The sequence below is a fragment of the Gallus gallus genome, chromosome 4, assembly GCF_016699485.2.
Source record: "Gallus gallus isolate bGalGal1 chromosome 4, bGalGal1.mat.broiler.GRCg7b, whole genome shotgun sequence".
Classification (NCBI taxonomy): Eukaryota; Metazoa; Chordata; class Aves; order Galliformes; family Phasianidae; genus Gallus; species Gallus gallus.
Genome location: NC_052535.1, coordinates 60,446,222 through 60,463,167, shown reverse-complemented (window position 1 = coordinate 60,463,167; position 16,946 = coordinate 60,446,222). Strand labels below are relative to the sequence as shown.

The 16,946-nt window shown below is 45.9% G+C and overlaps 1 protein-coding gene across 4 annotated transcripts in view; it reads left to right on the top strand.

The window, feature by feature from the left end:
* The first annotated feature begins 131 nt into the window (after window positions 1–131).
* UBE2D3 (ubiquitin conjugating enzyme E2 D3) overlaps window positions 132–16,946 on the top strand; it is a 33,724-nt gene continuing 16,909 nt past the window's right edge. For 2 of the 4 annotated variants that reach the window (XM_015285430.3, XM_015285429.3), the window contains exon 1: window positions 12,090–13,272. In XM_015285430.3, coding sequence (XP_015140916.1) covers window positions 13,249–13,272 — 24 coding nt within the window. In that variant the 5' untranslated portion in view covers window positions 12,090–13,248. Of the gene's footprint in view, window positions 205–12,089; window positions 13,273–16,946 lie in introns of those variants that run through there. The other 2 variants (XM_015285431.4, NM_001031153.2) reach the window with 2 other exon arrangements.

Here is a 16,946-nt window from a genome sequence, read left to right as displayed (position 1 = left end):
GATGGAACGGCGCCTGCCGGGCCCGCCCCCACCGCTCGGGCCGGGAACGCCGCAGGGGGGCGCTGCAGCCGCAGAGGGCAGTGGCCGTTGCGACGGGAGGGGCGATGGGCGCGGCTGAGCGCCGCCTCGGTGGGGCGCGGGGCTGAGGCGAGCGAGGTGGTGGACGGTTCTCTCGGCCCGGCGGCTCTCACTGGAAGACTTAAGGTAGGGAGGAGAAGGAATTTGGCTTTAATGTCTGCATTGCGATTTATGGGTTGTATGTGACTGTTACCCTGCTTCATTACAGCTGCGCGTCACATCAACACTCCTGAAATACTGAAGTAAAAGACAAAAAAACTTTTCGTCATAGGGTTGATGTTTCTCATATGATACTATAACTCCTCTGAGGTGGGACGGTGTGAGCGCTGAGGGTGCTAATGTTACAAAGAGAGGCCCATTTGCCCAGTGCTGGGCTCTGGCTTACACAGAGCACGCTGTACCTGAGCAGGTCTGATGTGATGTGCGGGAGAGCCGTCCTTGTGGCACAACACCTCATCCCTCTGTAGCCAACGGAAGGATGGAAGTACGCAGTCGTTCCAGGTCACAGTTCTGCCGCCCCTCGCCTTGAGTTTAAACCGTGTGGGTGAGAAACCCCCTGCATGCTGATCCTGCAGAGCACTGAGCACAGGTGGCTCTGGGAAAGCTGAGGGAGCGTCTTCATTCTGAAGCCCTCCTGGTGTGATCTCAACTGGAGCATGGTTCTCACCGTCTCTGCATGGAAACCATGCCACTGCTGCCCAGACCAGCTGTGCTCTCACCCTGCCACCCCAAAACCTGGCACTGGGTTAGGGCTCGGTAAAGGGTTCTTGAATCAGTGGGGCTGTTCCAGCTGAATCTATTCAGTAGTTCTGGTTTTCTTGCACCATTTGCGTTAGTGTTCCATTCAGAGCGATCTGAACCAATAGTTAAAAACATCACAAAGAACTGAGGGAAAAAAAAAATACTGGAAATCAAGTTTAAGACAAACAAATCCAAGTTATTTGTGCCTAAATGTTGCTTTCTTATCTGTCACCCTACGCAAACATTTCCTGATGAATCACCTTCTAGAGTAGTCTCTGATCTCAGAGTATCTCCGTTCCCTGCCTCACCTACGTTTGGCCTTGTAATGACTATGTCTGATGTCCTAAGATGATTCCTTCTTAGGTAGGCAAAAGCCTGCTGTTAGGCAAAATAATGAAAGAGCAAAATGTTAGATTATTCTGCAAAGATTACAAATGACATCTGTCATGATGTAGCCTTGTTTGTGAAACTCTATGGGAAGAATCTAAAGATACACAAGGTAAATCCTCCAGCTCTGAATCAAACAACTTCACGCTGAAGTTGAGAGCCTCTGTCCTTCCCTCCATCCTTTTTCCTGCACTGGATGCTAGCCATGATACCAGAAGGAAAGCTGACCTTTCACTGAAGTTCCCAAACACCTTCTGTGCCACCTTTTGACCTGTGCTCCACTGAGCACACCATCAAAGTCAGAGGTTATGGAAAAATTATGAAGAAAGTGAAGGCTGAATGAGACTACTAACCAAAGGGGAAGCAAAAGATGATCTTTGGACATTCAGTTTGAACTGGGGCTCGGGAGGTCTGTGTTCACTCTCTAGCTTGACCACAGACTTCTTTTTTGACTTAGAGGGAAAAATGGAAGCTGAGACTTGCCCTGTCCTGAAGAAAAGAACAGTGTTTTACGCAGTTGCCCATCTTTAGGGACCACGTTATGGGGTGAGAACTTAAGATCAGTTAACATCAGTTCAACCAGGCAGGTGTGACATTGTACATCTTCTTTCTGTTACAGACATAGAATTCCTTACAGGGACATTTGTACTCCACAGCTTCTTTAGGATGTTACAATATCCATGTTGGTATGTCCATGTTTCTTTATGCCTCAAGTGTCAGTGCAGCTGAGTATCTGGAAGATCTCACTTGCACATATAGCTATGCTTTGTGAACTTCTAAAAGTAGAGAATGCCTCTTCCTATACATTTTGTACTGAACTTGGCCACTGAAACTCCAGAATTGGATAGGACATATAGGAGCAGCTGTAATAAAAATTACAGCACAAAAAGCCCAGCACAGATACTTGAACAGTCACCAATACTGGAATATGATTGTTGCTTTCAGCACTAGGAATCCTCCACCACCAGGATTTTTCAGCCAGTAAGTACATTGCAGATAGGAAGCAGCATGAAGCCCACATGAAGAGATCTACATAATTAGTGCTAGCTCAGGTCTCTTACAAGGAATTCCCAAAATACAGCTCAGAAGAGAACCAGCCCAATTATCTTGCTACTATGTGTGCTTTGAGGAGAATAGTAGAAGATGCAGATTATGTTTGGTAGAGTTTATTCTACTAAGTATAATGTTACTAAAAGCTGTATTGGTCCAGCTCACAACAGAAGTAACAGTTGCCTTCAGCATCCAAAAGTTGGGCCAATCAACTGAACATGGGTGAAAAGAAGCAGCTTGTGTTCCTCACTGTTATGCTTCATAAATTGTTTGATGTCCCTGTGCCTTTAATTCAGCTGTAAAATGAATTAATACTGCTCTGTCTAGAACACATTAGGATTTGCAAATGAAAGAACACTGATAGATGATATTTATGTTTTATTTTTCTTAGAATTGGCATTGCCATTATCAGTACTGAATGCCTAAAATAATCTGTGCAGCAGGCAAAACTACTGTTGTCAACTAAAAGTAGTCTGTCACCGCTGGGCTGGGTGTCATGCAAATACATGTCTCTGTCTAGGAGGAAGCTAGATCTCTCCCTTTGTGTTTGAATTACTTCACAGTGGGGCTCGATTGGTTGCTGTTCCTGATGAATGTGAAGATCTCTTACTCTTCTGCTTCCTGAAAAGTAGCAAAATCAGTACAGCCCAGGAGGGCCCTAGGAACTGTGATTCATTTCATGTAGTCTCCGTCAGTATGCAGCATTATCAACACCCAAGTATTAAATAACTGAGTCTCAAGAAGTAAGGAAATTGGCTTAAAAAAAAAACTCATGATCTGTAAGACCATCTATAGAAGATTACTTTCCCACTTTATGTTGATGAACATTGCAAGCAAGTTGTACTTGCATTGCAGGCAAGGTTTTCATCTGGGTTTTCATTTCTTATTTTTACATCCAGAGCTTAATTGCTGTTAGAAGAAAGCTGACAATGTGACACTTTCACTTGATGCTCAGAACTAGCACTTTAAGTGGCTGCTGCTGGGGTTTATTGAAAATATCTACTACTCTCTGGAGTGCACTGTGTTTGGGAGAAAAATGGGTTAGGAAAATAAATCGCATTTAGCAAAGAATCAGTAGGGTAATTTTATGGTAGCATAACTACCACACTGTGAAATTACTGCTAAATAATTTGATCATCTATCTAATGTCTAAGAATTTTACAACGTAATGATTATGTTTTGAAAGCAGATGCTATTGTAACTGCCTATGTAGCCGTAGTGTCCTACTGTATTGTATATACAGTATGTGTTATACAGCATGTATTATTGCTGTATTTTAAAGTTCCTTGTGACTCACAGTGCTGCTTATTGCCACAGGTTGTAGTGCATTCATTGGCAAAAAAAGAATGAAGGAAAATTAGCAAGATTCCTAAGAATTAGTTCAAATTCCAACACAGTATCTTTGTGCAAGAGCAAACAGAGCAGTAGAGCCTATATTTAGTTGTTTCTAAGAAATAGCCATTCTTTGATCTCACAGCCACAGGCATAACAATGTAACTTCTACTTCTGACTATTACTTCCGGGAATATCTCAGGAAAACGCTACCCGTAAGTAATGGGTTGGGGTATGAAACAAAGCTGAAGAAAACTCCAGCCCAGGAATGAGCAGGTGGCTTCAGTGTTGATGTCCCTAAATCAAGTACAGCTACTCTCTATTTACACTGTTCATTTTCTCCAAGCTTGGACAGTCTTTTTATGCAATGGTTAGCACTGGTCCACAGTAGTGGTTTCCACAGTCACTGGAATATTTGCAAAAATAACACAAGATGAAACTATGAATATCCAAATGGTTGTGCTGGGCTACTGATTCCTCCTGCCTTTAGATAAAGCATGGGAAGTAACTGATGTTGCACGATGTGACGCTGTTGTAGGGAGCATCAATCAAGTAGCACTGATGATGCACAAGAAAGTGCACAGTAAATCTAATATTGCAGTGAGTTTTAAATTTGGATCCAGTCTTTCCATCCTCATTATTTAGTTGATTGGACAGGTAACTGCTCACATGATCCAGACCGATCGCTGGTTGCATAAAGACTTCTGCAGGTTTGGAACTTTATTGGCTTCCAGGGAGTTGTTAATTCACAAATTTTATTCAAAACCGAACAAGCATCCTTAGGATTCACTAATACACCCCCATCAGAACAGATACCTTACCAATTTGTGGCAGGTTCTGCATGGCTTTTTGCAATAAACCAGGCTACAAAATCCCCAGACTGTCCCCTGGGAGGAAGCCGCAGTGATGAAAAACAGACACATCCTCCTGTGCACTGCAGAACCTACAGAGGACAAAGCTGGTATAATCTGTGAAGCACAGCTGCTCAACGGGCAGATGTGAAGTAATGCTGCTATCAAAAAAACACAACCTACTGTCTTATCATTGGAATCTTAGGGCAAAGAAGTGCTGTACATCAATACGTTCTTGGTGGCGCTGTCCTCTTTTAAACTGCGTTGATATTTGCTATCAGTGAAGACTGTATACCCTCGACTGGACAGCTAAGTGTGTATTTGCTCCCTGAGTACTTTACTCCCTTGGTGTAATAGCTGACACTGACAGATACTTCCTTCAATTTGGAAGGCAAAGGTGAGCATGGCACAGCCTAATTCCTGTGACGCAATGTGCATTCATCGGCAGTGACTATTATAGCACAGATAAACTACTGGATGCCCCTGCTGAGGACAGTACATGCTCTGTGCAGCATGATTGCACTCTGCTCTGACTTCTTCCTGTGTCACGATGCCCACTGTCACCACAGTAAAATGGCACTTCATCATTCCTCCCCACGCTGTTGTGTACCTACAGCCGGAGATTCCTGAGTCTGCCTCCCTTCTTCAGGGCTATCTCCAGCTAAGCTCCTGCAGGTCAGCAGTGGCTCAGTGCACTTCCAGATCTGTGTAGCTGGCTATTGCCTTGAAGATTTTAATTTACTTCCTCACTTACCCTTTATGATGCTGTTGGGATTCTGTATGAGTCCTGCACTTGACCCCAGTACAGGGAGCTATGAAGCTGGTAAAGTACATGCATTTTTTAAAAATCAGTTTATATTCTCTTCTAATCAGCAGCAAAAGCAGCTGTCACAAAATGCAGGTGATAACCATGCCATCTCAAAGCTTACAAGGTTTAGTTACTTCACAGGAAATGTAGGCCTAATGAATATAAAAGGTAGAAATCAAATGGAAAATGAAAAAGAAATACACAGTAATTGAGAGGCATTCATCTCGATCAACATGCCAGGAGAGCACTCTTGGAAAATAGAAAGAAATCTAGTCCACTTTCTTTCTAGGGCAGAAAGTCTTTTATTGAAAATTATTCTTGTCACGAGTGTGTACGGGAAGTGTAGTAGGATGTTTGAGAACATTTTATACTACCTTCCCCAGGGGGAATTTAATTATTTTTCTTCTTCTTTTTTTTTTTACACTTTTGTGGCAGTTTGAGGCCTGAGCAAAGTGTGATTTTGACAGCTTTGGGGACAGAAATGTTCTAATTATTTGGGAAGCAGGTACAGTATAAGAGGGTGCTACACACTGTCCCTCAGATTGCCTGTCTGATATGATTTGTTACTGTCAAATATCCTAAATGATGTAAGGAGGAGCATATCGTTTAGTCTCCAAAAACCTCTCTGCCTAATTAGAGCAGTGTTTGTTTTTCTAATATGGGAACTGAGCAGAGATCATAAAATCATGTAACAGGCCTCCAAGTACTCAGAAAGGACGAACAAATTCTCTCTCATTTAAATTGGTATGACTGGGCAAATGGGCATCTCTAGATTCCACTACCAAATATTTAAACCAGCATTTTTCACAGGTTTTTTTTTAATCAGATAATTCATTAATTCAGTATCATTACTGAATGTGGAAAAAAAAAGGAAGAAATTGCAACCCTCATTGTCTTCATAAAAAGGAACTGACATTTATGGGCTGTAAAAGTGACAAATTATGTTGTATTTCCTGAGAGGCTGAAAAGTATCCTTGACCTTGAAAAATAAGTTCTCAGGAGCAGAGAAGCCAGGTTGCCTTTGCTTTATATTGTGCAAAATTTTCACTGAGGTGCCATCATCTGACCATGTTTCATGACTACTCTGTGTGTCACAACCCACTCACTCAGAAATACTGCCGTGATCCATCCCTGTAACCATAATGATGAACGGTGTAACAGCTGGCTAATTTCAGTACTGGTGATTTACAGTCACCAGCAATATTTCCCAAATGACAATATGACAGCAAACTGGAATAATATTCCTTCCTTCCAAGAGCCATAGTTGTCTCTAATTACCTGGGTGTTTGAGGTCTAAGCAAGCTCTTGGATGTTTTAATTGGGACGTACCAGAAACTGAGAAGATCAGCCATACCTTTAAAAATGAGATTGCTCAAAAGGACAAAAAAAAAGAAGTGAAATAAGTCACAGCACCACAACACGTGGCTAGGTAAATGCCTTGTCTGAATACACAGCACGTACTCCTGTCAGTTCAAAGACAAAATGAAAACCACTGAAGTACTTTTGTGGAGTTTCTTATTTACTGAAATCATTATTACACATTTGGTCAATAGGGCATCAAACAATTAAAGCTGTGCAATGTACAAGGTTATGTAATTTTACCAGGGAAACGTAGCCCTATTTTGTATAAAATAAAGAAAAAAAGTGTCTAACTGGAAACATAAAGTCAATCTGCTACCTTGTCTGAAGCGTAACGTCCGCTTAGCTAGAAATATGCAAACTATTGACCAGAAGGACTGCCTCTAAAGAAGAGGGGATGGGTAAGGCAGGTAGTTTGCTGAAGTTGAGGCGGGTGGGCTCAGACAGAATCCCTGCCCCTGGACTTCTGGACCTGCTGTGCTCTCTGGGGAAGCGTCCTGTCTTGGCTGAGAGGAGGGGCTTTTTATGCTTCAGTGTAAAGCACACCACCAGTGTCCTGATTAGCACAGGCTAAATAATTTCCTGTACCTAATCAAACTGTGAAATTTGAACTTAGAATGCAGATGAATTGAAGTCTGCACTTCAAATCGGCCAACCCAGCATGTTCTGAAGTCTGACCAGCCATACCTATACTAAGGAGTCATTAAATATGTTATGTAGCCTGTTTGAATAATAAACCTTATTCCTGTACATCTCACCTGAACGTTTACCTCATATGAAGTAAATTGTTCAAACCATCTGTCAAGCCCAAACACTCCTTAAAGACTGTCGTTTGCCATGTGTTTGCATCCTAGAAGAAGCATTAGAGGAGCAACTGAGTTAAGATGGCTTGAATCTGACTAGCAATCACTTACCTCAAAGTGATAAAAAATAGCCATGTCTTGGAAGGGCTACAGACTGTCCTTTGATATCTCCTTTAGTAAACGCAATAGGCCAAATTAAGTACTGCTGCAAAAGTGCGGTCACTTTTGGTAAAAGTGCTAACTCCTGCAGCCTCAGCATTCCGTTTGAAGGCAGCCTAAGGGGTCCAAGAAACAGGGGTAACGAGGAGAAACAACCCACTCCGAAGCCATAAAAGTAGGTCATTTTTAAACATCTTTTTGAACTGACGTAACTCATCCTTCTGAAACTGATAAAACTCTGATGTGCTCCAGAGTGGTGTTTTACCTGCTTAATTAAGCTTGTTTTAGCAACTGTGCCTAACCTCTTAGCCCTTCACACCCCTGCTTTAAGATGCTATTTTGCCATATGTATATAATGTGTGCTTATCTGTGAATGTAAAGAATTCATACAAATGAAGAAAGGTAATGTAGTTAGTAAAAGCATGGCAAGAATACTTATCTTTTTTCCAAAAGTAGCACTGTAATTACACCGTGCATATGCTCATCTATGAGGTTTCACACTTAATATCCATAGGGCTGAATCAGCACAGAAAATAAACATTCTTGTCGACGCAAACTGCTGCTCACTTGAAAGGAGCGTCTGTGTTCCTTTAGATCGAATGGTAGTTCTGCTGGAAAAAAATGAATACTCTGTATGAATAGTGATAAATATTCTGTAGCAATTTTAAGACATACCATTGTTTAGGTCTCTGCAAGTATATAATAATGAATGATGAACTTGATAATGAACTTGATGTTGTCAAAACTTACTTCTTGTAAAATAGCTCTCATTTTTTCCCAAGGATTTCAAGGAACAGGAAAATCTTCACACTATATTGTCACTACAAGACTAAAAACGTACTAAGCAATCAAGTGTTAAGTAAAATCCTGAAGGCCAAAAGATGCAAGCCATGAAACTTCAGCACACCGTTATTCAACAAAGCGCTCGAGTTTTTCATTGAGACTTGTGTGTGGACTTAACTGTTAGAGCTTACAACGCCTTGCAGGTAGCAGCAAAAGCTTAAAATAATGTTTTGCCCCACCGCCTAGCAGTGAGATAGAAAGCACTGCTATGCAACGCAATGGTGGGAGAGTTTGGAAATTGTTCCAGTGAGGATGTCAGAGAAGTTGTTGAGAAAGAATGGCTGATGAAGAGCTGCCAAGCTGGAATATGAAATAGCTTTTTATATTCCTTAGAAAGGTAACTGCTGCCTAACGCATTGACCTTGGGCTGGATTCCAGGTGTGAAAGGGTTTTGCTACGTCTTCTTCTCAACATAAAGAGAAGTGACAGACGCAGAGGTAGCCAGGGAGCTGAGCATGCACACAAGGGCAGTAGCTATGACCTTGCCATCTTTTGTGAAGAGGAGAAGACCCCAGCTATGCAGGAAGGGCTGCTGGTCTTTGGTACTTAATACACGGGTTAGATGGAGCCCAGTGATACCCCCAAAGCTGCTTTTCTTCCACTCTCAGGCATTTGAGTTGGCAAGCTCAGCCTTTTTTACTTGTTGCATTAAAAATAAGCAATCAAACTATCTTATCAACTTTTCCCTGTGATCTTATTCCTCGTGGTCTCCACTGAATCAGACATCAATAAGGTGAGTTTTGCTCAGACTAGAAAGAGATTTGTCTGCAAGCGCAGTTTATGATAATTAGGGGAAAAACAAGTTGGACAGGATGCTGAAGAGAAAATTGAGGCCTGGTAATACGTGCAAACAGGGAGAGCTGTTGTTGTTTTTCATCTTAGTGTTTTGTTTTTCAGCAGCAGAAGCTGTTGCGTTTCGCTTCCTCCAAGCAGGAGCTAATAATGAGCTACCAATAACGATCTACCGTGTGGACTAATAAGGAGGCTGTCTTGCTATTTTGTCAAAGCATTTTTTTTTTCCTGAAAAAAGACCCTTGCATATAATGAAGTGCTGTAAGTGGAATGCTGCTTGGTGTCTGGGGTGCTTGGTTGCTCCTCCTTTTTCTAAGACAGGTAGAAAAGTATGCTGGAATTGTAAAAATGAGTGATCATTTTACAGTAGAAGCGAAAAACCTGACATCGATGTGCAAGCAAGATACACTAAGTTATACACTAAGTCTGGAATGCTTTTCCCTTGAGTCCTCTCTATCCTGGGAGAAGTGCTATATCAAGGCAATCTCCATTCACGCTTGTACTGCTGGACCATCACAAAGCAGCTGAAGCAAACTGGCAAAACTCCCTTCAGAGGTTGTCGACCACATGGCTGCACAGGACCCTGCAATGCTGTGCTTAAAAAAGCAATCAAATTCAAGTCAGCTTGCTTGTTGTGGGTATTTTCTGGGAACTGTTTATTACCATGCCACATCTGCTGACCAATTTTTGCATAATAAACCTCTGAAAATTAAACTCAGCTTCACTGGTGTATAAGAATTAGACGTGGCAGACATAGCTCTATTCAACCGCTTCTGAGGATTAGCTTCAAAAATCAAATTAAAATGAAGCAAGCCCAAATAGACCAGGTAATCCCACACTGAGTTGCCACACCCATTCATATTCACCATCCATCATCTGTGCCTCTTGCATTTTATATTACTAATATGAGGCATCTCTGCAAGTAGTATTACAGTGCACCTACTCCATACAGTAAGGGTGAGAAACTCATTATATATATGGCACATTAATACATTAAGGTTGCAAGGCCTTAGTGACACAAGTATTCCTACTTAAGTAAAAATTCTACTTCTTTATTCACTTCCAAAGCTGAGGGGAAACTACATGATTTTTACCTTAGAGTTTGAGGTAAAGGAGGTGAAGGTGAGACGTACAACGTTCTCCAAGCAGCACTGTGTGCTGTGACTTGCAGAAATGGCCATAGGACTGTGTTTCATACCTTAACAGTCATTATTTTTAGTTCTTTTTCTCAACTGTGTGTAAAGGTAAATATTTAAATTTATATTTATATATATATATATATAAACAACATTGAGCACAATAAAGTATTTCTCTAAAGAAGTATTCTAAAGCAATAAATGCAGACCTATTTCTGAGCATTTACACTAACGGCTGTAAAGAAAGACAATACAAAACACTGATGGAATTTAACACACAACTGCTGAAATGCAGGAAACACAACTTGATTTACCAAATTAACAACACCCACTGCATTAAATGAGCAGGGACAAGTACACACTGTCAACAGGATGTCTGTGCAGTTCTTTATTTCTCTTTTATACAGCAAAGTGCCAAACGCAAGCCAAATATCTTTATTATATATGGAGTCACACTGGAGGTCATTAGCCTCAAATTAGAAACGTACAACTGAAATATTGCTATATACCTCTCCCGAGACGAGAAAGAGTAAAGGAAAAGGAACTGTGTAAGCAATTTAAAAGGCAGCTTCTGTGACAGAAATACAGCTGTAGTGGTGCTTTGGAAGGGCGTACCAACGCTGCCTAACCCACACTGGGCGAAGAACAGCGAGGTGTTTTGCAGTGCTATTCCCGATTAAGACGATAAGAACATGAACAGAACAGTTCGGGGCTGCACTTCCTGAGTATGCAGACAGTACCATGAAACAAGCAAAGCGAAGGAGCTTTATAACGTGCTGCCTCCTCCGGGCTAGTCATAACTAGCACGCAAGGTAGCAAAAAACCGACAGCAGTGCTATCGGGCCATTATAACGAATGAGTTGATGGGTCGTCGTCCCTCAGCCCGGCCCTTTGTTCCGGGGCCGCCGCTCCTCCACGGGACCCCCCTTCCTCTCTATGGCGCTGCGGTGCCCTTTGCGGCACACGGCCGGGCGGGCAGCAGCACCGGGAGCTCGGAACGGGGCCGCCTTATTTTACGTTTCTGTAGTGGCGGAAGCGAGCGCGGGCAGCGCTTATTTCCGCAGCAGCGCAAGGACACACGGTCGGGGAAGTGCGAAGTGCCCTCCCGCGGAAGGATACCGCCGCGTCATCGCAGCGATGTAGGCCCAGCCGCGGCCATTTTGTGCGCGCAGCGCTACGCCGCGCAGGGCGGCGGTTCGCCGTCAGTACCGGGGGGAGCGGCACCGCAGAGACGCCGCTCGGCAGGCAGGGCCCAAACCACCCCTCCCTTCCTCTGCGTCGGCGCGGCTCGCGCCCACCTCTCGCGAGACACCTCAACGCACGCACCCCCCCCTCCCCGTTGTGCGGGCGGAGCCACAATGCCCCCTGACTCTGCTTTCCCGCCCCTCCCGTGTGCAGCCCCCGGGGTGTGGCTGGAGACAGGCACGCTCCGCCCCCTCCTCCCCCGGGTTCGGGCCTGGCCGGCGACGGCGACGCTGCGCGGCGTTGTTCCGCTTGCTCTGCTCTCCTCTCCTGTTTGTCGGGTGGCGCCTCGCGGCTCCCCCCTTCCTTCTGCTGCTCCTCCCGGCAGTGACGGGACGCGGCGGACGCAGCGCTCCCTCAAGCGCACGGCTCGCCGTCCGCAGCGCTCTGCCGGCCGCCGCTCTCCGCTCCGCTCGGGCGCCCCCTTCGGCGGCTTCCGCAGGAAGGAGCGGCGCGGCTGCCCCCTCCCCCTCCCCGCCTTCCTTCTCCTCCTCCTCCTCGCGCCCTCCTCCCGGCCCCCCCGCAGCGCGAGCGGAGCGCGGAGTCACCGCGGCGCACAGACGGCCCCGGCGGCGGCGGCACTCGCACACAATGGCGCTGAAACGCATCAACAAGGTGAGCGGCCCGCGCCCCGCCCTCGCTTCTCGCCGTTCTTTTTGCTTTGGTCTTCTTTTTTTTTTTATTTATTTTTTTGTCGTTTCATCATGGAGGCGCTGCGCCACACCGCCCGCCGAGAGCAGCCCGGCGAGAGCTCCCCTCGCCCCGCCGGGCCCGGGCCGCCGCCGCCGCACCCCGCCGGCCGGAGGCGGCCCCGCGGATGGCCCCGCCGCTCGCGCTCGACCCCGCCGACCTCCCGCCCGTCCCGGCCGCGGCGGATGGGGCTCTCCGGGCGCTCCGGGCCCTCCCCGCGGAGCGGAGCGGTCCCGCCGGCCTCCCCGCGGCGTGCGGCGCCTTTCCCGCATTGTAAGATGGCGGCGGCTCGGCGGGTCCGGGCCCTTTCCGGGATCCCGCGGCGCGCACACTCCGCGCTCCCCGGAGCCGGGCTCGGCCCCGCCGCCCCGCACGGACCCGCCGGCGGCGGAAGCGCCGCGCCGAGGCCGCGCCGTTGCACAATCGGGGCCGGGTGGAGCAACTTCACAGCTAAGTCGGAAAAAATGCCGCGGTGATGATAGCGTAAACGGTTCCCAGCGAAGGAAGGAGGCCGCCGGCTCGGGGCTCGCGGGCGGCTGGCGGGGCGGCTCTGTCCCCGGGCCGCCGCCCGGCTCTCCTCGCCGCGGCGGGGGCTTCGGTGCCGGCTGAGCGGGGAGCGCCGTGTCGGCCGTTGTCGCCAAGATGGCAGAATGGCTGCGCCCGGCTCGGGGCCGCGGGGTGTGCCGCCTCCGAGCCGGGCTGTGCGCCCGCGGCCGTCAGCGGGGTCGGGGTGCTGCGTGGTCGCGACGGGCTCGGGTACGGTTCGTTGGTGGGAGGATGGCCCCCGAGCCTTATAAATCGGCTCCTGATTAGTTTTACTTTCACGGATGTCTTCGAGTTGCCGCTCTCTCCCGAGGATTTCAAAACAGTTTCTTTAGAATCTGCCGTCAGAAGTTGTTCCCCGTATTAGCTGTGATACCACTCGAGTTGTGCACAGCCAGGAGCCTCCCTGGGTGCTTTGTCATCAGCTCGTGCTTATGAAACGCTCTCGGGCGCTGCAGGTAAGAGTTTCCTGTTAAAGCGAAGGGATGATGGTTACTTAGAGGGGCCGTTTGCCTCCCTCTGCATCATAATGTGGTGGTTGAAACCTTAATGTGCTTCGGCTTAACTTGTGAATGAGAAAGTCTTCTCTGGCCGTGTGCTCTGGGCCTGCTGCGTGTGGTTCCCGGGCCCTCGTTGGTCGTGCTTCCTCCAGTGCTGGGATGTAGGGTCAGAGGGTTGGTGCAGGGCTTTTGCTGTGGGCTTGGTGTTTGTTTTGAAGGTGTTATTTTTAGTCCATTTCATCACAGTGTGCTGCAGGATAGGCTTCCAAATTCACGTGGGGTTTACAGTTTCAATTTTGTTTTTCCCGACCTGGAACGTCAAAATCGTGATGTGCAGCAGACTGAAAGCATTGCTTGAAAGCTGCATTCTTTCCAAGTGTGGTTTCTGATAAAAAATATTTTTTGGGCTTGAGGCTGGGATCCAAAAAATAGGAGAAATAATTTTGTAGTGAAGCTGTTTTGAATTAGGTTTTCATGTTACTTCTCCATAAAGCCGGGGAATGGCACTCTGTTGCTGGTGATCTGGGATCCCCTGTAAGGTCACAGATCAGACCTTGAAACTCTGCTTCCTTGTAGTAGGCAGTTGGCACCAGGTCAGAACAGTCTAAAGAGAGATCAGGACCTCAGAACATTGTAATCACACATGGCTGATTGAGTCTGACTCGTGGCATTACCTGTCAGGGCGAGAACTCATCATCTGCAGCAGATGACGTCCCAGGCGCACTGGGGAAGGTACTTTTAGGCTCTTTGATTCCATCTTTATGGACTTAAATAAAGTCCTTTATTACACTTCATAAATCAAACTCTCAGATTGTGTTGGAGCATGTAAACGCAACCTGAAGCATGCTACACGTTCACAATACAGCCGCCCCCTCCTTCTCATGTAACTCACGGACTGCTTTTTGGCTCAGACATGGAAGCACCCAAGAATTGCTATGTTGGGTCCCTACTTCTGGAACGTGCTGTTAGAGCTCTCCCAGCAGAAGGAATCGTCAGGTACACAGCCGGTCCCAGGAAGATGACGTTATGCTGGATCTCATCCTCAAGTCTTTGCCATCTGCCCTGAGAGTGGCTTGCATTCAACTGGCACAACTCTGTTTTATTGACACGGTGTATTTTATAGAAGAATGGCAGCTGTTTTATTATACCATTGAAGTGCTTTTGCTGCGGAATAATGGAAAACTGTCTTAGTTTTAACGGCTTCCTTTCATGAGAATGAGTATTTTTTTTTCCCCTAAATAAGCATAATGGCAATGAAACAAATGGAACAAACAAAGCTTGTATGTAAACGCCAGCTACGTGTGTGCTGCACGCTCTTGGAAGCCTTGAGTGGTGACTGCTAAACGTGCATCCCATGATTGCTGCAGCATTGACACTTCCGGCTCTGATGTGTCCCTGCTTCAGAGATGCAACACTTCTATTATGCTGGAGTGTGAAGTTGGGAATATATCAAACAGGTAAAACTTGTGGAGATATCACTGATACGTATCCATTCTTCCAGTGCTATAAACATGCATTGGAGTGAAGTGGTATACAAGGCCTACATGTAGAGCAACCACAGGAGGTGGAAGTGTGTATATATGAAATGCCTTTTCTGTGAAATCCTTGACAGAGGTTCTGCCAGCTGTGTTTTGTGTCCGTTTGGTTAAACGCAGTGCAAGCCATCGTCTTTGTGCTGGGGGTAATTCACTGGAAAAACTTCAGAGGAGTTGGCATCCTGGAAGCTAAAGGCTGAAGATGGCAAAACCATTTATCTGTGTTTACGTACAGATAGAGGGCTTCCACTGGCAATGGCAGACAAGGCTGAAAAATGATTTTCCTCAAGGTTACAGCCTCCGGCACTGTTCCTGGATGTGTATTTAATTGCAGCTTTATTCCCCCCCCACCCTCCTCCAAATGCTCAGAGTAAGAGATGCTGCTAACCCTGGAGACAGTAATATTTGTAAGAGATGGAACGCAGTGTGCAGGGATGAAGGTAGCGTGACAAATCTGCGTCACTTTAACCAAAGGTGTAGCTTTTGTACAGGTGATCCAGGTAAAAGGCTATAAAACCTTCTTAGTGTTTCTTTGTAACCACTTTGTTTTTAACTTGGGACAAAAATGTAAGAGCTTAACTAGAAAAGCTAGCTCTTGGGAATGAGGTTTTCTTCTCTAAATAAAAGCTGCATTACTTTATTTTGGGAGGTAATTTTAGACTTAGTTTGCTGGGCTCATTCAGAGTTGTTGAATAATTTGAAGTTACTTGATTTATCTTATGCTTTGAATTAATGTCTCGAAATAAGTCTGGATTTATATGGTTAGAGCTCAGAAAACTAAGGTTAACTAGCTAGTGAAACACAGTTGGTGAAATGCTTTAACCTTTGTGAATGCATCGTATGTTTTGCAGTACCTTTGGATAGTTATTTCACTGTAACTGTTTTGAGTATGCCCGGATAGGCCAAGTTCTGTCTCAAGTAGATAACACCATGTGGCTTCACCGCTTTGTGGTTAGAAAGGTCATCTTGGATTGGGGCTTTTCAAATCACGAGGTTCTACTGTGTGCTGCTTGGGAAGAAGTCGTGTGGAACAACTTTGGGGTTTTGTTTGCTTGCTTGTTTTAAACCAGAATAAAATTATTTAGCATCAGCTGAAAGCTGTCATCGGTTACATTCTGTTTAGGATTAGATAGTCAGAAGTTACATTTGTACTATAAAATGAATGTTATTAAAATGTAAATAACACTCCTGAAGTGGGTAGATTTGCTACCCGTGTTCAAGTCCAGTGCTTACTGTGAAGGTCCTACTTCAGGAGCTGGTCGTTCCTGGTGAGAGTGGAAAATGAAAGATTCCTTAACTAGCATGTTTAAGCTGCAGGAATGTAAAGATTTCTCCCTGTTAACTGGGCGCTGTGTTTGTGAAATGGGCTCCCAGTCAGCACAGATCTTTAGATGTGTGTGTTGGGATGGGCGGAGAAAGGGGCTGTCATCCCTCTTAAGTAATTTACAGAACTTTGGAGATCAATATGCCATTAGATAGGTACTTGCATACCTCACAGACTCTGCTGTGCTGAAGGGTTTGGGTGGGATAATGCACTGGGTAAAAGGCTGTCTGGCCAGCATTTTCTTTACGATCATTCCAGCTTTTAAAGATTTGTTTTTTGAAAGCAAGCCAGTGCTTTTGATATTATTCCCTACGCGAATATCTCTTCTCCAAGAGAGCTGCTGTGGAATTTTGTGAAATGAGCTCTCTTCAGCTGCCTGCAGTCAGTAAGCAGAGCCATAGCAGCAGTGCCCTTCTTTGCACTGTTATGAGAATGGGTAACCAAGAGGGGGACACAGACGGGAAGGCTGTAAACAGCTGTAGCAGCAGCTGCAGAGAGTGCAGCAGTGAATTGCCTCCTGCCCGAGGCATCTCTGTTTCCCCCTTGCCTTGAGCACCTCGGCAGCCTGGCAGCAGCCCCTGTGCCGGCTGGGCTGGGCTACGCTGAGCTGAGGAGGGAAGGAGGGGGACAAGAGGTTCTATGCCTTGTGGAGCCATGGCAACAGCTGCTAAAGGGGAGTGAAAAGGGGCAGAGCCTGTGTGCAGTTCAGATTATGGTCTTGATGCGCCATCTCAGATAAATCTTTCTGTTGCAGATATTAAGGTTTCTCTGCT